Source organism: Ovis aries, chromosome 5 (assembly GCF_016772045.2).
Source record: "Ovis aries strain OAR_USU_Benz2616 breed Rambouillet chromosome 5, ARS-UI_Ramb_v3.0, whole genome shotgun sequence".
Taxonomy (NCBI): Eukaryota; Metazoa; Chordata; class Mammalia; order Artiodactyla; family Bovidae; genus Ovis; species Ovis aries.
This window is the reverse complement of record NC_056058.1, coordinates 107,058,300-107,073,790: the sequence shown is the minus strand read 5'-3', so window position 1 is coordinate 107,073,790 and position 15,491 is coordinate 107,058,300. Positions and strand designations below refer to the sequence as shown.

The 15,491-nt window shown below is 40.7% G+C and overlaps 1 protein-coding gene across 2 annotated transcripts in view; it reads left to right on the top strand.

Moving 5' to 3' along the window:
- Positions 1-15,491, top strand: part of TMEM232 (transmembrane protein 232) — a 274,691-nt gene that overhangs the window by 141,724 nt on the left and 117,476 nt on the right. For both annotated transcript variants that reach the window (XM_060416083.1, XM_012179047.5), the window contains exon 13: positions 11,280-11,527. In XM_060416083.1, the coding sequence (XP_060272066.1) occupies positions 11,280-11,527 (248 nt within the window). The remainder of the gene's footprint in view (positions 1-11,279; positions 11,528-15,491) is intronic.

Below are 15,491 nucleotides of genomic sequence, written 5' to 3'. Positions count from 1 at the left end.
TCAAATTTGTTTATTTTCCAAAAGGAAATCAACTCCTGGTTCCCTTGATCTTTCCTATTGTTTGATTGGTCTATAGTTTATTTATTTTCTTATTACCTTTGTTATGTTATTTCTTCTGCTTCCTCTGGGCTTTGCTCTTTTTCTGATTTGTTTAGATGCTCATTTATTTCAGATTTGTGTTGCTTCACGAAGTAGGCCTTATTGCGAAGCATTTCTCTCTTGGAAGTGCTGTTGCTGTGCCTGCAGGTTTGGGAAAGCTCTGTCTCGGGTCCATTTGTCTGGAGCTCTGCTCTGACTGTCTCTTAGGTTTCTTGGTTGAGCTGCTGGTTTTTGTTAGCGTGTCAGATGCGGACTAGTCTCCACGTGTTTCTGTCTTTCCCATTTTTCTTCTTATAATTGTTTTCTAGTTTCATTTGTTATGGTCAAAAGTGATACTTGATGTAACTTTTATCCTCTAAAATTTGCTGAGACTTGTTTCTAGACCTAGTACATGATCTGCCCGGGAGAGCTTTCCATGCGCCCTTGAACCCAGTGCGTATTTGACTCTTCTGGATGAAATGTTCTGAAGTATCTATATCAAGTTCAACTGGGCTACTATGTCATTTAGGACCAGTGTTTTCTTATTGATTTTCTGCCTGGATCTCTGCCCATTGATGTGAGTGGGATGGCAAGGTTTCTACAACTACTGCTTTGCTAATTTCTCCCTCTGTGTCTGTTAACATTTGCCTTGTATATTTAGGGGCCCGTGTGTTAGGTGCATGCATGGTTACGGATGTTACATCCTCTTGTATCGACCCCCGTGTCATTACATAATGTCCTTTTTAGTCTTTGTTATAGACTCAAAAGTTTACTTTTTAGTCTTTGTTCTAGACTCAAAAGTTTACTTTTCTGATATGGTTATTGCTCTCCTAGCTTTCTTTTCACATCTGTTTGCATGGAACATATTTTTCTGTCCCCACTCTCAGTCTGCATTTGTCTTTAGCTGTAGACTCTCTTGTAGGCAACATGTAGCTAGGTCTCTTCTTTTTAATCCAATCAGCTACCGTATGTGCTGTGATTGGAGAATTTAATGCATAGACATGTGAAGTGACTATTGATAGTTATGTACTTGTTGCCATTTTGTTACTTATTTTCTGGTTGTCCTCTATCCTTTTTCTAAAACTGGTTTTGTGCCCTTCCAGGAAGAGTGTTCGTTATACCATTTCATCCTAGCCTTTCTGCTTGTTTATTTTGTAGTCACGCAGTCTTTTATTTGTCTCTCCAACGTTTCAGAAGGAGCCCTTCATTATCTCCTTCTAATGTAGGGGGATTTATGTGTTTCCTGGGCCGTAAAATGGTCTTGTAATATTTTAGCAACTTTTATTTCTTTTATACACTTTTCCTGTTGAGCATTTAAGTTGTGTTTCTCTGGATGTGTTTCTATATGTGTATGCTGTGTGCACGTGTGTGTTTACAGATGCCAACATATTAATGTTGTTTTATACACTCAATATACTTTTGCTTTACTGATCTGTTTACTTGTTTCTTTCCTTACTTTCTCTTCTTGAATTGCTGGCCTTCTATACGGGATTATTTTTCTTTTGCTCAAAGAAAATCCTTTCATATTCTTTTCATGAGCATTGGCTGGTGGCTAATTGTCAGTTTTCGCTGACAGAAGGGTTTTATTCAGTTTGATTCTAAAGGTTTGTTGGCCAAGAATTCTATTTTGGTATGGACAGGACCGAGTGTCTAACCCGTGATGTTTATTCTTCTCCTGTTTAATATTTTTCCTTGCATCATTATAAGACTTTAGTCACCAGACTTTTCTGACTCATTTTTAGCTAGGATATAAGGTTTTTAAATATGTATTTGCGTGGCTGTGCCGCATGTGGGACCCGTCTCCACTGTGGCGCGTGAGGTTTTTGTGGTTGTTATTGCAGCATATGGTATCTGGTTCCCTGACCAGGGGTTGCACCCAGGCCCCCTGCAATGGAAGCGTGGAGTCTTAACCGCTGAACCACCAGGGAAGCCTCAGGGGAATGTAATTTTCATGTCAAGTTACATACTAACACGTCTATATAGGTTCAGTGCTGACAGTCACATACTAACACGTCTATATAGGTTCAGTGCTGACAGTGTCGACCCTAACTCCTTTACATTCTCCAAAGCTAATTATTCAAAAGATCAAAGTGATTGCTGTTCTGTTCAGTCACTCAGTCACGTCTGACTCTTTGTGACCCCATGGACTGCAGCACTCCACGTTTCCCCATCCTTCACCGTCTCCCAGGGTTTGCTAAAACTCATGTCCATCAAGTCAGTGATGCCATCCGACCATCTCATCCTCTGCCATCCCCTTCACTCTTCAGTCTTCAAGACCCAGCATCAGGGTCTTTCCAACGAGTCAGCTCTTCGCATCGCGGGGCCAAAGTATTGGAGCTTCAGTTTCAGCACCAGTTCTTCCAGTGAATATTCTGGGTTGATCTCCTTTAGGATGGACTGGTTGGATCTCCTTGCAGTCCAAGGGGCTCTCAAGAGTCTTCTCCAACACCGCAGTTCAAAGGCATCAGTTCTTCAGTGCTCAGCCTTTTTTATTGTCCAACTCTTTCATCTATACATGACCACTGGAAAAACCATAGCCTTGACTAGACAGACCTTTCCAGGCAAAGTAATGTCTCTGCTTTTTAATACACTGTCTAGGTCATTGCTTTTTTTCCAAGGAGCAGGTATCTTTTAATTTCATGGCTGCAGTCTGCAGTGATTTTTGGAGCCCAAAGTGGTTAGCATCTAAGCAGTTCTCAGGTTTCCTCTCTGCCATCCCCGAGCAACACTCTGCTCTTACATTACTCCTGTGTGATCTTCTAACTTCCTTAAATTCTACAGCTGAAGCTCCCTTTTATACTTAATTTTTCTCGGGAAAATCATACTCATTTATTTTATATTTTAAAAGTCTGCCTGTTCTTAAGCAAGCTAATAATGGAACTGTGGAATAACTTAAACAACGAAATCACATATATGAATAAAACAAAGCAAGATGATTTCAAAAGAATGAGCACATTTGGTCTATAGGTATAATATGTTAAAGCAAATATTTTGAATTTATTAAAATAGTGCTGTCTTGTCTGAATACTCTGTACACAATATATCTTTATAGGTTTAATTTTACAGTAGAACATAAGCATTATATAATCAAGGTTTTCTTTCCTTTTCTTTGGCCCTATAATGGCAACACATTTACAGAAATAAGATAAAAAGGTTAATTACTTATTCCTAAATATCCTCAGTTTTAAAAATCAGTCACTGATTCCCGCATTCTATTGAACCACATACATTACTAACCTGGTGCTTCCCCGGGGGCCCATACGGTGTAGAATCTGCCTGCAGTGTAGGAGGCCTCCATTCGATCCCTGGAAAAGGGTGGCTCCCCACTCCAGTATTCTTGGGGTTTCCCCGGTGACTCAGACAGTAAAGAATCTGCCTGTAATGAGGGAAACCCTGGTTCGATCTCTGGGTCGCGATGATCCCCCGGAGAATGGAATGGCAACCCACTCCAGTATTCTTGCCTGGAGAATCGCATGAACTGAGGAGCCTTACGGGCTACCATCCATGGGGTCCCAAAGAGTGGACAGTCCACAGGTCACAAAGTGCTGGACACGACTGAGTGACTATCCCTTTCACTTCACCTTCACTTTGGGAAACAAATTCTGTAGCGTAAAATAGAAACTTGCTTCTACAAGTGGTAAAACTTCCGTTAGTCTTCAGTCTTTCCGCACTGCTCATGGTGAACAGAGAACATATCAAAAAGCCAAAAACAAAACTATACAGTAAAGCCTTGCACCTCAGATGCTTTGATCTAAACGTTTATCCCACTCTTATTTCAGTTAATGCAGACAAGTGTGATTATAGAAAACCTTTGCTTATTCTTTCCTTCCTAATCCCTTGCTCCCAGATACTTGCTTCATGAAAGGTAGTCATCATATTACCTACACAGGGTGATCACAGTGTTAATTATAGGCTACGTTAGAGTGGGAAGGATGTATTTCAGAAGGATTGATGATACTTGTATATTTATGGAATTAAGAGAGATTTTATCTTTTTACACTTTAAAAATATATGTGCAATCCATATGATAATCTACTGAATTCAATAATTTAAGGTTTATATTTGATACCTGAATTTATTACATCACTGGTAAATCCTTTACTGTGTTATGTACTTTCATGGCTTGTTTTTTTTCAATCCATAATAACATTCTATCATCTGTAATTCTTTTTATATCTGTTCACAAACTTTGATGCTTAATGGAGGTTAGATGAGAAGTGAGATATTTAGTAGCATATTTGAAGTGAAAAACATTTCTAAATCGATCCCTAAACATGAGCCCTTTATCTGACAAATTCAATATAAACCCAACTGTTGCCTGAGTATTTGGGAAAGAAATCAAAAACTGTCATATACTCACAGCGGCATAATAAACAAATGTTAATTGATGTGCTTTGTTTGAAATACTTCCAGGGAGACTTGCAATGAGCAAGGCTCCGCTGTCTAGGCAATTCAGCAGTATATGCTGGCACGTCTAGGAAAAGTCATCATGTGTAAATGCTCTCTGCCATCTGTTACGTGACCTAAAATATCAGAAAGAAACATGTATAGCTGAAATGGATACGCGACTTTATTCAGAGTACCTTTGACTCATTAGGTAAGCACTTGGTGGTTAACATTTCATGGTGAGATCTTTAAAATAAAATCTGTTTTTATTCTTGATGACATTGCCATGCTCCTGATGCGCTCTGTACAGCAGCAAAGCAGAACAACAGCAGTGTTTGTCTCTGTTCTCTCAGTACCTCCCTATCTCTTCCCCCACATGTGGTTCTTCTGACATAAATGGAAACTCTTGAGTGGGGAGAGGAAGATGCATTTTTGGAAGTGTTTAGTTTCCTTAAATCCTCATCAATAGGATTCCAGTGAAATAGACACGTTGTTTTAAGAAAACAAAAATATTTGCAGCGTTTTTACAATGCGCCAGCTGCTGTGCTAAGTATCTTACCTAATGTAACTCACCCAGACCTCAAAATTCCCACCACCATCACCACTCACACAGGTGAGGACCTGAGTCTAAGCAAGATCAAAATGAGTGAGCACTGGTGGATGCGCCTGTGAGCTGAGCCCAGGGGTTCCATGTCCTCCTGCCCCTAAAATTAGAATCAAGCGACTCGCATTCATTGAAGGACTTCTGTGTGTCAGACGCTACGCTAGAAAATGCGTTCAGTTCTCGTGCTTACCTTTTACGGGCGCCCGGGGAGGAGAGGAGGCTTGTCGCTCCATTTTCAGAATGGGGAAACGTGCGCAGAGACGCTAAGAAACCTGTGCGAGGCCACTCACTTTGTAAAGTGGGAAATGGACACTCCCATCTGGTCCTCTTCTTAATCCACTGCAATAGTGGATTTTAGACTTTAATACATTTAGGAGTACGGCCTGAAATTCTCTGTTTATAACATGCCCGTCAGTTCAGTTCAGTCGCTCAGTCGGGTCCAGCTCTTTGCGACCCCATGAATCGCAGCACGCCAGGCCTCCCTGTCCATCACCAACTCCTGGAGTTCACTCAGACTCACGTCCATCGAGTCCGTGATGCCATCCAGCCATCTCATCCTCGGTCGTCCCCTTCTCCTCCTGCATCCAATCCCTCCCAGCATCAGAATCTTTTCCAATGAGTCAACTCTTCACATGAGGTGGCCAAAGTACTGGAGTTTCAGCTTTAGCATCATTCCTTCCAATGAACACCCAGGTCTGATCTCCTTCAGAATGGACTGGTTGGATCTCCTTGCAGTCCAAGGGACTCTCAAGAGTCTTCTCCAACACCACAGTTCAAAAGCATCAATTCTTCGGCACTCTGCCTTCTTCACAGTCCAACTCTCACATCCATACATGACCACAGGAAAAACCATAGCCTTGACTAGACGGACCTGAGTCAGCAAAGTAATGTCTCTGCTTTTCAACATGCTATCTAGGTTGGTCATAACTTTTCTTCCAAGGAGTAAAAGTCTTTTAATTTCATGGCTGCACTCACCATCTGCAGTGATTTTGGAGCCCCCCAAAATAAAGTCTGACACTGTGTCCACTGTTTCCCCATCTATTTCCCATAAAGTGATGGGACCAGATGCCATGATCTTAGTTTTCTGAATGTTGAGCTTTAAGCCAACTATTTCACTCTCCACTTTCACTTTCATCAAGAGGCTTTTGAGTCCCTCTTCACTTTGTGCCATAAGGGTGGTGTCATCTGCATATCTGAGGTTATTGATATTTCTCCTGGCAATCTTGATTCCAGCTTGTGCTTCTTCCAGCCCAGCATTTCTCATGATGTACTCTGCATAGAAGTTAAGTAAGCAAGGTGACAATATACAGCCTTGACGTACTCCTTTTCCTATTTGGAACTAGTCTGTTTTTCCATGTCCAGTTCTAACTGCTGCTTCCTGACCTGCATATAGGTTTCTCAAGAGGCAGGTCAGGTGGTCTGGTATTCCCATCTCTTCAGGAATTTTCCACAGTTGATTGTGATCCACACAGTCAAAGGCTTTGGCATAGTCAATAAAGCAGAAATAGATGTTTTTCTGGAACTCTCTTGCTTTTTCGATGATCCAGCAGATGTTGGCAATTTGATCTCTGGTTCCTCTGCCTTTTCTAAAACCAGGTTGAACATTAGGAAGTTCACGGTTCACGTATTGCTGAAGTCTGGCTTGGAGAATTTTGAGCATTACTTTACTAGGCATGACAATAATCATGGTCTGAGGACCACAGGTTTAGTAACTGCTGTCTTCCTTTGTGAGATTTTATAACTCCTGGAGGAAATAATCTTTGAGACCACCTGTGAGTCACTTTCATTTGATTTTTGAACTTTGAAGAAAAAGTATTTATTTTTTCACAAATAAGTTAAATGTTCTCAGCTCTGAGTCTGTTTAAGGATAAGTGGAGGCCAAAGCCCGAGAGGAAGAGATGGAGAGAACACGCGCTGCAGACTCTGCTGCAGAGCCTCAGCACCTTCTTCTTTCCCTTTTATTCTCTCGCGTCAAGGGTAGTGTGAATTAGCTTGAATTTTAGTGTGTTTACTACAGTTCCATAAATACTGATGGAAAATGCAGAATGCTAGACAGGATTTTATTTTCTTTTGTGTTGCTACTACATCACGATTCTTTGGGTAATTTCACCTGCTCTGAGTTATCCATCTTCTTGCCAGCCTAAATGAATCATGATTTTTCCCATCATTATGCCCAAAATAAAGACAGAAGGATGAAAATCTGACCTTGCATGTGGCTACAATCTGTGTGTGAGAGAAATATTCTTCAGGAGTACCACTTTTCCAATTTTAATACTAAATCAGTAAAATTAGCATAGGTAATCAAAAATTGCCATGTTTCCTAATAAAATGTATCAAGTTTCAACAATGCAATAGGAAGAATCCTGAATTTTAAAGCCTACATGTCATTGTTAAACAATAGAGACACATGACAAGGATGTTAATGTATAAAGGTGGAATTTGGGGTAATACTCACTGGCAGATGAAATAGTAATTTCGTGATTTTGGAGTCTACTGTGAGAAGTGGTCATTAATATTTTGGGTAAGTTTACTTCTAAGATGTATAGATTTCACACTTATGCATCATTGGCATAAATAAATTCAGCCTCTGAATTTTAAAATGAGAATAATAGGTCTTCCCTGGTGGCCGTGTGGGTGAGACTTTGCACTTCCAATGCTAGGGGCATGGATGGTCTGGGAACTAAGATCCCACATGCCCTGCATTGTGGTCAAAAAAAATAAAAAGAAAAGAAACAGGATAATAGCTCAAGAAGACAGAAGATTCTTTAGAGATTACTCCGGAAGTATAATCATAATCCTATTTGACAAATTTGCTAATATAAAAGTGACTATTAACCTGTCTTTGGCTGAAGAGGGTGAATCAAGGCTTCTCTAGGTTGGTGGTGGGAGCAGCACATGAAAGCCCGAGCATCACGTCCATCTTGGGGCACCCCCAAAAGCACTAGTGCCTGTTGAGCGTCTCCCTGTTGGCTGCACAGGCCATCTCTGTTGCCTAAGTGAACCCTCACAAAGCTCTAAGCAGCGGCTATTGTTCTCTCTACATCACAGGAAAAACATGGTGGAACCAAACTGAACCCAAAGCGTAGACCGGGAGAGGTTAGCTACTTTCTGCAAGCGGCATCCTTGATAGCTAGACCTGATTTCAGATCTTTCTAACTGCAAAGTTCACCTTCTTTGCTGACTTCTTCCTGCAGGAAAACAAACAAAACCTTTTACAGATAAGGCCAGTATGCTTTTGACCAGTATTCGGTACTACATTTCCATAAATTGAATGCCTTGGAAATCACTGAGGAAGGAAAACTGACCTGAGCTTTCAAGTAGGGAATCACGGTGGAGGCTGCGGCACTGTCTTCATGCTGCTCTGGGAGGGAGCTGGCCTCTGCGTCTGTGACCCGTCCAGGAGGGAAGAAGGCCAAGCGCAGCCAGGCCAGATGGGGTGAGAAGGGCGTGCAGATTCCGTGACGCTCAGCAATGCTCCCCTGGAAACGAGGTAGCTACCAGAAATTATGTGGTGAGAAGACACGATTTGTGTTGGTTTGTTCATTCACTCAGACACGTATTCATTCACATTCTCTTAGCAACGGAAGAGCTTAGTCACATGTTTGTGTAACTCTATGGTGTTATTGATTTTGAGCTACCTTTTCTTATGAAAAAATTAATCCACAGAAACAGAGCAGAATAAATAGCCCAGGTATTGTGATCACCATTTTATCGATGGGACATGCAGACTTTGAGACCTTGAATAATGTCCTAAAAATCATAACAGCTCCTGAGTGTCCTAAGCACACTTAACTGCTTGTTTCAAATTGAATGCTCTTTCCATGAGCTTGACCTGGTTAATAAGCAAGATACGCAAGTGGGAATAGTATAAACCGAACAGTATACTGATTTCAACATCCAGAGATAATGGAAATCAAAGATATTTAAGAGTAGGTATATATCAGTAAAGGCTGGTGATAATGCTCTTTTTCTGAAATAGTGAAAATATAGCCCTCTTTCTAAAGGTCAGCGTTAATTTCCTAGCACTTCGAGGCCACTTTGAGTCTTCGTTTCATTATTTCGATGCTTACATGCTTGCATGATTTTCACCACGTCCTTTTTACGTGTGTTTTGCCTGTTATTCTTTCTTATCCTTTCAGTCTTATGTATTATTTACTTTGCCTTTTTCTGTTTTCCTCACTGCTTTAAACCTTTACGTTTTCAGTCTTTATCATAAGATTGTTCTCATTTTTTCCACTGTAATTTTGTCTAGATAATGAAATCATTCAGTCATGTCTGACTCTTTGCGACCCTTTGGACTGTAACCCATCAGGCTTCTCTGTCCATGGGATTATTCAGGCAAAAAATACTGGAGTGGGTTGTCATTTCCTCCTCCAGGGGATCTTCCTGACCCAGGGACTGAACCTGTGTCCCCTGTGTCTCCTGCATTGCAGGCAGATTCTTTACCCACTGAGCCATCAGGGAAGCTGAGATAATGCAATCAGTTCAGTTCAGTTCAGTCGCTCAGTCGTGTCCGACTCTTTGCGACCCCATGAATCGCAGCACTCCAGGCCTCCCTGTCCATCACCATCTCCCGGAATTCACTCAGACTCGCGTCCATCGAGTCCGTGATGCCATCCAGCCATCTCATCCTCGGTCGTCCCCTTCTCCTCCTGCCCCCAATCCCTCCCAGCATCAGAGTCTTTTCCAATGAGTCAACTCTTCCCATGAGGTGGCCAAAGTACTGGAGTTTCAGCTTTAGCGTCATTCCTTCCAAAGAAATCCCAGGGCTGATCTCTTTTAGAATGGACTGGTTGGATCTCCTTGCAGTCCAAGGGACTCTCAAGAGTCTTCTCCAACACCACACTTCAAAAGCATAAATTCTTCAGCGCTCAGCCTTCTTCACAGTTCAACTCTCACACCCATACATGACCACTGGAAAAACCATAGCCTTGACTAGACGGACCTTAGTCGACAAAGTAATGTCTCTGCTTTTGAATATGCTATCTAGGTTGGTCATAACTTTCCTTCCAAGGAGTAAGCGTCTTTTAATTTCATGGCTTTGGTCCCCATCTGCAGTGATTTTGGAGCCCCCAAAAATAAAGTCTGACACTGTTTCCACTGTTTCCCCATCTATTTCCCATGAAGTGATGGGACCGGATGCCATGATCTTCATTTTCTGAATGTTGAGCTTTAAGCCAACTTTTTCACTCTCCACTAATAGTTAGTCTTTAAATAGTAATTTCACTGTGCTAGCCCTAATCTTGGAATCCTAAAGAGGTTATTCAGATGTTCATATGAAGAAAAACATTTTTCATTCTTCATTTTCTACCATAGGATCTACAGATATTTAAAATGAATCCCGAGTGACTAGCAATGAGCTGCCCGAAGATGGATAATATTAAATAAAACTGTAAAAACAAATAAAAGGAGGCAGTACCTAACTTAGTTATGAGAAAGAGTTTTTAATATTAACATATTGTGAACACTAAAAAACATAATACATGACATCGTGAAACTTACATCTTCATTTATTTGAAGAAAATGTACCTTTAGCTGTTTCAGAAGAAGGTATAATTAAAAATCAGTCATGGATATTATTGGACATAAATAAGAAAATTCAGAAAATTGCTGTTACCTGAATAAAAATTACTTAGATATTCTGGAGTTTGTGTGTGTGTGTTTCTGTATTAGGACATAATTCAATATAAATCTAAACCCTGTAACATTTCCAATACAAGCGAACTATAAAGCACTTTTTGTATTTTACTTAACTCAGATTTCATGCTATAGAAATTTTCTGTTGACTTCAAGGAAAGTTTAGATTACACAGAGAGAAATGAAAGTCTGACCTAATAAAACATTTGTATTACCAATGCTTCAACTGATTGCTTACTTTCTTGTTAAGTAAGTATTATAAATGCTTATGAAACTGTTGTATGGGAAGTATATAGATTTAAAATAGAAATTATATCATTACATTTAAAAAATTTCAAGACCAATTTCCTTCATGCTTAATAGTTTTTTTTTTGGTTGAAAATTCTTCCTACGATTTTTAAAATCTTTTGAGAAAATGCATTTTTCTCCTTTAAAGCTTATTTTTATTTAATAGGAAGAATATTTCTTTCCTAGTCAAAGAAAATAAATATATATTTTACCTTTTATTTAATAACACATTTTTTTCTCTCATTTAATTCTTTGTCATTACTTTTTTTTTTCTTTCTTTAAACAGGCAGAGATAAATGACCCAACTGATCCTTTCACAAGTTATAGTACAAAAGTTTCATCAAATATAGGGGATGAAAGTTTCTCCAAATATATAGGCTGGAGAATTGCCAGTGTGCTTTCCAAGCTGTTCTTCCCTTCCATGGATGCCTGTATTCTTTCTCTAAAAAGACCAGTGATGAAACGGTATCAAAGGAGAGATGTGAACAAAACGCAGAATTCCATGAAGAAGAGAGTTCTACGTTTTACTGTAAGGTAAGGTGATGCAATATTCAAAATATTTCCGTTATTCTAGCATAACATTTTGGAGTCCTATGAATTACCCATAATCATGTGCCACTTTATATAACTCAGTTTTCCTTTTTGATCCAAATCTTGGCTTCATCACCTTCTAGATATCTAGATATTTTATCATGAGCAAGTATTCCTTTCTCAGAAAGTGTTTCCTCGTGCTTAAAATAGGTATTATTGTGTAATATAAGTCACTGTTTTATTAAAGTGAAAGCTTCTCTTCCATAGTGACCTACATTTGCCTAGTTTACCCCTATTTCTCCCTATTATAACCACTGTGTATCCTTCCAAGGTCTATAAATTATTAATATAAGAAATAATGAGTACATTTTAAATTTTCTCTCCATTTTTGATTGTGGTTTATGGATTTCTTAAGTCTGTTTAGGAAAATTCTTTCCATTTTGAGATTAAAATATTGTCACATTTCTCCTAGTGTTTCTTTTCCGTTTTTAAAAAAATGCCTTGCCGCGGTGTGCCTGGCGTGCAAATTTAATGCTTACAGACTGACAGGTATGCGGTTGGAACCCATTATAGCACTTGCGCCGTAAGTCTATTCATCGCCTCAAAAGTTTTCTTCTATTCTTTTTGTTATTCTTCTTAAAAACAATTATTTTCAAGGTGCATTTGAATTTCAGTTAGAAATTTTTGTTTTAAAAAACCTTTTTCTAACATTTCAGTAACATTCCTTGTTGCTGCCCTGTGCTAAGCATGGTTTCAACTGCAGACAGACTTGTGGAGACGCTACAGGACGCCCTGCCTTATTTTGAGAAGTCAGTATCTGAGTGAAAATGGACGGGGTGATGATGGTACTTCGTGTGATACCGGAGTTTCCAGTGTTATCATTTTATGAAAATTGATGCCTTGATATTAATTCCAGTTAAGCTACACTTACAAATAGCGTTTGAGTGTGCTCTGACATTTAAACATGGATTACGGTTTGTACTCCCCGATTTAGGCGCTCACATTTTTATTAACAGCTCTAGTTTCCTTCCACTGGTCTATATTTTCTGTATTTTCACACATGTTTTAATGATGTGAAAGTAAGTCGAAGTGGTGGTGATGTAGCAGAGACTATATTAAAATAGCATATCTTTCCAGTACTTTAATAGACATTGAACTGTGGGAGTTTCTTCCTCTCAATTTTAGGAGTGGGGTATGGCATCTTCTAGCACTCTTAAGGATTTATTTTGGACACTTTAATCATGTGGAGTTTTTTTTTTTTTTTTTTGGTGTGTGATGTGAAGTGTTGATCCGTGTGGTTATTTAACGTCCCAACAATGTTTTTTGAGTAATCTATCTGCCGTCAACATTTTTCCTGATGTTAAATCTTTATAAAATATGAAATGCCCATTTCTTTTCTTTTTCTATATTCTAAAGTAATTTTAAAATTACTTTAAAGGATAGTGAAGAACAGTGAGGGGAAAGGAAGAGACAGTGAAAAGGCGGATGGGGACGCGCCCGCTGGGACACGGTCAGGAAGGGGCTAGAGAGACAGGGAAGCCTGTTGGGATGCTTAAAAGGGCCGAACCGAGAAATGAAGAGTAGGAGCAGGAAGGAAGGGGAAAGAGGTCGAAAGCAAACGGAGACGATGCAAGGAAGGGGGAGCTGCGCTGAGCTGGAAAGCACAGCGGGGGCAGATGCGGGGGCTGGGGACCGGAGGAGGCTCCGCCGAGTCAGAGACGGAGACGGGAGACGGGGGCCGGCTTAGGGCCCCGGAGCCCGTGGCCACCGCAGGAGTGGGGCGTGCGGTGTTCTCAGAGCCCGGGTTCACTACACAAGTGAGACTCATTCGCCACTGACCTGTGAAAAAACCGTCTCCTTTGTGCAGTTTTATTTTTCCACAGCTCATTACAGCCTCTAAAACTCAGTCTCTGACTAAGAATGAGAGCTGAGCTGCCCTCTAGCAGAGGCCCCTCAGGTTGGCACAGGGCGCCCCTCACATCGCACCCTTCTTGCGATGGAGCACGGCACAGCGCCGCCTGTAGCTGTGCGTATTGCCAGCTCCAGTTAGGGGTGAGCTCGTCCGGGTGCAGCAGATGTGAGCGGAGCAGGACTGTAGCTCAGTGGCTGCAAGCCGAAGGCCAGGTCAGGCCCGGTTGAGTAGTCTTCACTGTCTGTTAGGGGTATGGATGGACCTGCTTGTAAAGAAGTGGCTGAAAAACAAGTTTAACTCTTAGCCATGAAAAGACTTTGATGCTGGGAGGGATTGGGGGCAGGAGGAGAAGGGGACGACAGAGGATGAGATGGCTGGATGGCATCACGGACTCGATGGACCTGAGTCTGGGGTGAACTCCGGGAGCTGGTGATGGACAGGGAGGCCTGGCGTGCTGCCATTCATGGGGTCGCAAAGAGTCAGACACGACTGAGCGACTGAACTGAACTGAACTATGCGTTGAAAAAATGGCTCTGGCCCACTAGACATTACCCGCGGGCAATGCCGTTTCTCCCATTTGCTTGATTCTCCATTGAGTCAGCAGTTACGTGGCAACAGCTCCTATTTCACCACCTCCTCCCGCGTTCAGGTCCGCAGACCGGAGTTAATGCAGTCACAGTCCTGTAGGTCAATCACAAAGACACCGTTTGCAGCCCACTGTATCCTTAGCTCGGTTTCACCTTTTGAGAGGCCTTCTTGCAGAGTCGTATCATCTGTTCCTCACCAAGTATTCCTAGAAATCTCCATTTTGTGTTTTCATCAAATAGCAATGTATAAGAAGGCCGACATTTCACGACTCCTATGGAAGACGGGGCACATCCAAGAGGTAGGAAGGTGGGAAATTTACAAGCGTATGTTTCTTTATTGCTCTGGAGTCCTAAAGTATACTTATTTCAGTGTGAATGTTTATTAGTAAGGAGAAGATAGGAGTTTCCTTATTGCTGAAGAATCCAGTATATCTGATGACCTATAATTTATTTCCTAAAATATTTTTCCTCACTTGTGTTCTTAGCCTGTAAAATTCTCTCTAAATGGGAATTCTTTGTTTATATGTTTATAAAGATATATGTATTGCTTTGAATGATATAGATTTAACTTCTTTCCTTTACAAAATTTTTCAAAAGAAAATTCATTGTTTTCCTTCTGTCCATTAAATTTGGGAGGTTTTGCTTTTTCATGGTACATGCTGTTCTTCCCCTCAGCATTTTATAAAAATGAGAAAATCATTATGTTTCTTTACTATAAAAACAGCAGCCCCAAACCAAGGCATAGATGCTTCGACTTCAAAACGTTGTTGTTGTTGTTTTCCCCTTTTCTTTCTTGTCAGTAAAACTATCTTCAATCTACCTTAAGGCTGAGAATTTAGAACTCTGAAGATCAAATTTTCAAAAACCAGTCTCAACATTTATACTTTTTGGCTTCTGAGGTTTCTTGGAGGTGTGTTTTCTAAGCTTCTGCTTTGAATCCCTAAAAATTCACAAACAAGTAATTATTTGCACTCATGTAAAGACTAGGAGAATATTAACTTAACACTTTATCTCTGATTAGGCTTAGTTTGCTCACCAATTTTATATCAGAAGATTTCATTCATAAGACCCACACCTGGAAGAAAGCCCAGAGGAAACTCACAAGAATGGACTGAGAATATCCATAGGTATACAGGCAGGACATCTCACATAGCTGACTTCCTCCACAGGGCAGTCCTTCCGAAGGCTACTGCATTTCCCCTGCAGCCTCCTTTATTAAAGGAGCCAGTTCCAAGGTAGGGGACTCAGAGGGGCTAACAGTTACTGAATGGAGACAAGGTGGGGGGAAAGAAGGGTACTGCAGTGTCGCATTGGAGAGGCTTTACTGGAGAGACCAGTAAAGATGCTTGAGAGTCCCTTGGACTGCAAGGAGATCCAACCAGTCCACCCTAAAGGAAATCAGTCCTGAGTGTTCATTGGAAGGACTGATATTGAAGCTGAAACCCCAATACTTTGGCCACCTGATGTG